The sequence below is a fragment of the Rhagoletis pomonella genome, unplaced genomic scaffold (genome assembly GCF_013731165.1).
Source record: "Rhagoletis pomonella isolate Grant_MI unplaced genomic scaffold, Rhpom_1.0 Rhpom_scaffold_00012, whole genome shotgun sequence".
Classification (NCBI taxonomy): domain Eukaryota; kingdom Metazoa; phylum Arthropoda; class Insecta; order Diptera; family Tephritidae; genus Rhagoletis; species Rhagoletis pomonella.
The window spans coordinates 16,594,173-16,600,791 of NW_023458566.1; the positions used below are offsets into that span (position 1 = coordinate 16,594,173).

A 6,619-nucleotide genomic window follows, 5' to 3' on the forward strand; every position below is an offset into this window, starting at 1 on the left:
TTGGGATATAGAGCATTGATTTATTTAATTGAAATATGTCGTTGGTTGCACAGTCATTTGCTGCTTTTATTTTAATTTTTTTTCCCCTTACTTCGCTTTTAGCCCTACGAGTAGATTAAATTGTTGCTGTGTGTATATGCTATGCAGCTAATGAAAATTGAATGTCGAGCGAGCGATGGAAAGTGAGCGTTTCGCTTCAATGTTAGCTTTCTGTTTAATACAGCACAAAAACATCTACATGCAGGCGTACTGGGGATGGAGAGCGTGTCGAGGGTCTAACGACTTCTTTTATGATATATGAGTAATCTTGTCTTTTTTTTTGTATTTGGAAGAATTGATGGTTTATGAAAATTTAAATGCACTTCATTGTATGTAAATTGTAAATTGTACAAGAGATCGAATTGTCTATTATGGTAGTCAATGGATTAAGGCTCGCTTCAACCAACCTTCAATCAACCCGTCAGTATTGAAAACTGAAAGCTCTCTGTCAAAGCGCTGTTATCATTTAGGTGATTCATAAGATGTTTTAATCAGCGAAACGTAATTATTTGTATATCCACGTTTATCATTATTATAAAGAGAATAATTAATGACTAAACTTCCCAAAAATGGCGAAGATATGTGTATATCCATCTGTCCTTTTGTAGATCAGCTGTATGAATTGATCAAACTTGCCTTGCTTAGGATGCAGCTAAGAAATTTGTTGAAAATATTTGAAATCGGGCAATAGCCACGCCCACCTCCCATAAACCAGTAATTTACAGAAACAGGAAAACTATGATAAATCAGTAACTATTGAAGCTAATTGACTCAAAATCGATTATTGCAATGACCACTAGCAGAATATTAGATTATTATAGATTTTTGGATTTTGGGCATGGCTCCGCCCACTTCTGACCACAAATATGTATCTCGGTAACCTATTTATCAATTTTTACCAAACTTGGTGTATTTAATAACCTCGGTGCGAAAAAGCAATTCATTGAAAATTATTCAAATCGAACTAAAATGCAACGGGTTCCTGTATAACGGTAATTTTCGGATATACGAAAACTCCGATATTTCCATAACTGAGGTCGTTAATTTACTCCAAGTTAAAACTTACAACTATCTCTTAACAATAAATAACACCGTTATAGACTTTTAGGTAGTTTAAAGAAAGTTGGAACGACGATAGTTGATGCCTGCGCCGGGTATATAAAACTCGATTTCGCCCGAACTTATACCTCTTGTTTTAGATTTAAGACGTCGCTGCAGAAAATCTGACTAGCGTAGAAATAGACCTTTTGCCGACAGTACTAGTTCTAGCTCAATACCCAAGCAATGCTTTCAACTGTCCAGTTTTACACGACGATATCATTGGCGGTGGCAATTGCAAATAGTTTTTAACCGGTTCCGTTTTGGGCAGTTTTTTTTTTATAAGAAAACGTTTCTAAGATTCGATTTTTGGATATTTTTCCGTTTTTTCTTTTCTTTTACAGATGCAGGAAATAAAGACTTCCCCTTTTTTGTAAAAAAATGCCTCAAAGGCCATCAAGTTTAACATGTATTTTATATGAAAAAAAAAAATTTTCGTCGAAATGATATAGAATTCTTTAAAACCAAGAGATTGATACCATTTCTACGAAAATTTTATTTTTCCGCTTTTTTCGCTTTTAGCGCCATATAAATATTTTTTGATTTCAAAATAAAAAATTGGGGTATATTTTTTCGATATAGAACGATCCTAGAGGATGAGAGCATTAAAATTCCGACTTAGCTTTTGAACCAGCCTAATGTACATACATATGTATGTATAAGTATTTGCTAATTCACTTTACTTTGTGCACGAAAATTTCTAGCGTTGAGGTTTTTCTATGACAATTTCTTGTCAATATTCTTTGAAAAATTTCTGAGAATTTCGTATTTGTCAATTTCATTGTTGCTTATACACGCTTAAGCACTTTTTAAGATTTAGGAATTCAAGCAAAATTTTGCTTATTTTCTTATTATTTGGGGTTAACGTACATTTGATTTTGACATTTATTTTTGGGAACTTAGGTTTAGAAAATTGTTTCAGACACATGTTTGACAACTGTTTACCACATATTAGAGAATTTTTTTTTGGAAAATTATTTGGATTATCTATTTTTCGTTAATTTTTTCGTACTCACCTATTGAATGGATAGCCGAACGCCGCATCGTAGGGATGATACACAGATGGGTATGGCCAAGGCGCACCACCACCTACTAAATTCTCTTTTAGATCCATGCCAGCCTGCAATGATAAAGAACGAAAAGAAATTATAGTTTTACCATGAAATGTCAAAAGCAGAAAAAAATTGTAATCAAAGAAAAGTAACGCTTACAAAATTTTAATAGATTTGGAATGCGCTATAAATAGAAAATCAATAAAATTATCACTAGAAGCTTTTACATTATTACTCGTATGTACATACATATTAAAAGAAAAGGCCACGAACTTACAAAACTAAAGCTGCCCTTATTGCCGAAAATTTTTTGCAAATCACACGAAAACGAGCGCAAATAAATAATAAACGTCGACGTTGGTCGTAGAGATAAGAAATTTGTATGCATTGAAATTGGCGGCGCCCACATTTCATTCACAAAAAAATTTATTTAACACAGCTTGTTGCTTTACTGTTGTTTTTGCTATATTTTTATGTTTTTTTTTTTGTTAAAAAATTTTTATTGCTCATAAAATTTCGTTGATTAAAGATTTTTACAAATAGGTATTTCTTACCAGCCTTGATCCCCAACCAATAACCGCTAAGGTACCAGCATCAGCATGTTTAACAAATTACCGCAGTCTTCTACTGATTAATTCTTCACATACATACATACATACATACATACATTAACCCGGTATGTATGTAGCGAAGTTCTATTGTAGGAAATTTAATAAAGTACAAATTTTATATACCACGCGTCGCATTGTCCGCACAGCTAAGCGATAAGTGCCTCAGCGGCCGATGGATGGGAGGGCAGTGGGGGGCCAGTGGTGTTGCATTGCTGCATGCGTCATTCGCTTGACCCCCATAAATAAGACAAGAATAAATTGGCGCGACTGTCAAAAGCGTTCGACTATGTCTTTTTTTTGTTTTCTTTTTGATGTGTTTGTTTTTTGTTTTTTTTTTTGTTCAGCTGTATTCTCATATAAATATTCATTTTTAATTGCACAATGTTGTGTTTTAGTGCATGTACATATGTATGTATTGTATTGCTGTACATATTTATTTGAATTCTATTAAATGGTGGAGGGAGCGGCGCGTGCACTTTGCAAGTGATAATTGAAATAAAATAATGAGCAAATGAGTAAATTCTAACAAGGCAATTAACAACACTTGTTCGCATTTTGCTTTATTTGCTAGCCCGCAATTTTATATAAGTTAATGCATGTTAATGCATGTAATTCATTGAAGTCAGTGGTCGAGTGAGAGAGTGATTCCTACTTACTTATATGACTTGTTAGGACAAGCATTTGCATTTAGGCTTTGAAAGCGCCCGCATTTGCTTAATGTACTCGGTACTAATGTACAATGTAAATTTAATTGTACAGTTCGATCGTTTATTGCATTATCGTGACATTTGTCATATATATACATATATATATGTATGTGTGTGATTAAGCATTTGCTGATTACAAATTCACTAACTAACAAATTAATTAATGTGCGCCCCACAAATGGCGCACTTTTCTTTGAATGCGTTTAATATTTTTTTTTTGTTTTTTTTTTTTTGACTGTCGACGAAGTGACTTTTGTCATTCACGCATTCTCGCTGCTGATAAGAATGGACAATCAAATACTTTGCGCCTGACATTTGACGCATAGAGTGTAAAAAAAAACAAATGTGAAAATATTAAAACTGCTGTTAAAGTTATTATGGGGCATCTAAATCTACAGATTTCATTGACGTAGTCGTTGTTGGAGGCATAGAGTGCAAAGATCTTATTTTTGGAATACTAAAAACGTAAAAGACAGATAAACCTTAATTGTTTTTTTTTTGCTTAAACTAGCTAGCTAGCTTTCTAGTTAAATCGAAACTATGCTTCACGAAATTGCACGAGTTCTGTGGTAGACTTCTGCTTGTGTAAAACTTTTTATCGCATTAAGCAGTTTTTCCACCCCAAAACGGAGGAAATCTCCAAATGACTCATTCTGTTTTAAGCCTATAAGTCTGCCCGGGATAGAATGGTCAACCAGGACCGAGAACTAAAATGAACAATCCGTTGTATGGGAGCTATAAGTTGTAGTGGACCGGTATTGATGGTTCCAAAAAATTATTAATACATTATAAAAATACACTCGCTTACCAAATTTCAGTCGGATATCTCGAAAACTGAGGGACTAAATTGCCTTCAAACAAACAAACATACAGATGGACTTGGCTAAATCGACTCAGCTCGACGTCCTGTTAATTTTTGCAAACATTTATGTGGCTCTATATATTCTTCTTCTGGTACTTACAAACATTTGGTCCAATTTCATGTTGATGTAAGTTATAAAAAATGATAGACAAATCATACGTTCACGACCGGTACTTAAGCTTATACATAAAAAACTAATAGAGATATATCCAACGCGCATTGTGATGCGGAGAAGATAGGTGCGATGTCATCGTTTGAACATCCACGGTTCGACAGCCAAAGGGAAAGCATAAAGAGAGCATCGCAATCATAATAAAAGGTGAAAGCGAATATATAGAGTAGATACAGGTCTGTAGCACATTAGCCTCAATCTTCAAGCTGCTTAGAAGTAATGCTTGACAGCGCAGTGCCGGAGGATGGGAGTCTATCGATAAATAGGGTTTGTTACTTGAGAATATCGTACTAATATAAGTTTTGAAATTTTTGAAATTTCCAAAAAACCTTAGACTTAGATTAGCAACGCTATTACTAGATACTCAAGAATTCAAGCGCCTATCATGGCAAGCATCGATTCTCCGCGCGAATTCTCTCGCAACAACCAGCTGTGCACGCGCGTTATGATGCGTGTGTGAAAGCGTGTAATCGCTACCAGGCAAACTGCTACAAAAACAACAACTACAACAAACAATATTAACAACACGTTGAACACATTTATTGCGTGATTTGATTTTAATGCGTTGATATAAATTTCGCCCGTCTACATATGTGTATGTTTGTAGTTGTTGTTGCCGGCGATGTGTTGCTACTGCTGCTGTTGCCACTACAACAACACAAACAAAGACAAACAACCACTCACCGTGGCCTAAAGTGCGCTGCTTAGTAGCAACATAAATTGTGCACAACAATAACACATGCAGCTAAAATAACACAACAGCTACTGGCTACTGTTGTTGCACGTCCTTCAAGCGACACGCAGCGTTGCAACAACTACCAATAACAACAAACAACAAACAATGCTGCTGCTGTCGTCGATGAACGAACGCACAGCGTACGACGAATCCAGTTTGTTGTGTTCTACCTTTTGAGAGACCTGGGAACTGGGAGCTGGCAGCTGGGAGCTGGGAGCTGGTAGCAACAAAAACAGCACTTGAGTCACAATAGCAACAACAACCGCCAGCGCAGCGAGTCACTAAATACTCGAGGAGTCTGTGATAAACATTAACAAGTTTCGACATGTTGCCGCTGCTGCTGCTGCTGCTGCTGCTGCTGCCCGCAGCTTAAACTTGCCCTCTGTGCCGTGTTGTATGCTGCTGACAACAATAATAACAACAACAACAACAACAGTAGCACTGATACGCTATGCAGTAATAACTACACCACTAGCCTGGCGAAAAACATCGACAACAATGATCAGCAGCTAACAAATGTGGCATGTTGTTAGTTGTTGTGGTGAGTGTGTGTGTGTTTTGTGCGTTTGTTGTTGTTGTGGTTGTTGTTGCATGTAAAAATATTGAGTTACTTTGAAAGCGGACAACAAGAGTGCACACAATAACAACAATAAGACAGCAATTGATGGCTACTACGCCACAACAAAAAAAAGAAAACGGCATTTGACAACAAACTCATAGCTGTGTATGTATGTGTGTATGTATGCATCGTATATACCCTGCAAACCATTTTTACAGAGTATTCTGAATCGTAAAGAATTTTTAAAGAATTCGGAAAGATCCCATCCGATTTTTTGCCGAATTTTCTAAAATGAAATAAATTACGCACACTTCGATTCTTTTACGAAATTTCGGAAGAAAATCGGTAAAGAAATGAAAATAATGCTGCTATGTGAAGAATTTCTTACAGACTTTTTTCAGAATTTTCTTTATTTTTCGTACAGAAATTTCTTTACAAGTTCGTGTCAACCACTTCATATAATTTTCTTTGAAGATTCGGAAAAAAATCGTTACAGAAATCAGATACTCCTAAAGATTTCGTTAAGATTTCGGGAACTTTGGTTTGCAGGGTACATACATATTTTTAAGCATGTCCGCACTGCATATAAGTAAAGTTGCTACCAGCATGTTGCACCACCGATTGCCGCTGCCAGATATTCGCGCGCGCGCTCAAAATTTATTTGCTGCAAATGTGATAAATTCCGCATATAAATACTGTTGTTGCCGCTGCTGCTGCCGCGATTGTGTGTAGCCGTTGACTTCGGCGGGTATAGTATGCAGGTCTGTTTGTTTGCTGTTGCAC

General features: G+C 36.0%; 1 protein-coding gene across 1 annotated transcript in view; it reads right to left on the reverse strand.

Moving 5' to 3' along the window:
* Window positions 1-2,257, reverse strand: part of LOC118747948 (homeobox protein araucan-like) — a gene marked incomplete at its 5' end in the record, with an annotated part of 9,650 nt that extends 7,393 nt beyond the window's left edge. The window contains 1 exon segment of the mRNA XM_036482184.1: window positions 2,154-2,257. Within this exon segment, the coding sequence (XP_036338077.1) occupies window positions 2,154-2,257 (104 nt within the window).
* Between the last annotated feature and the right edge of the window lie 4,362 nt (window positions 2,258-6,619).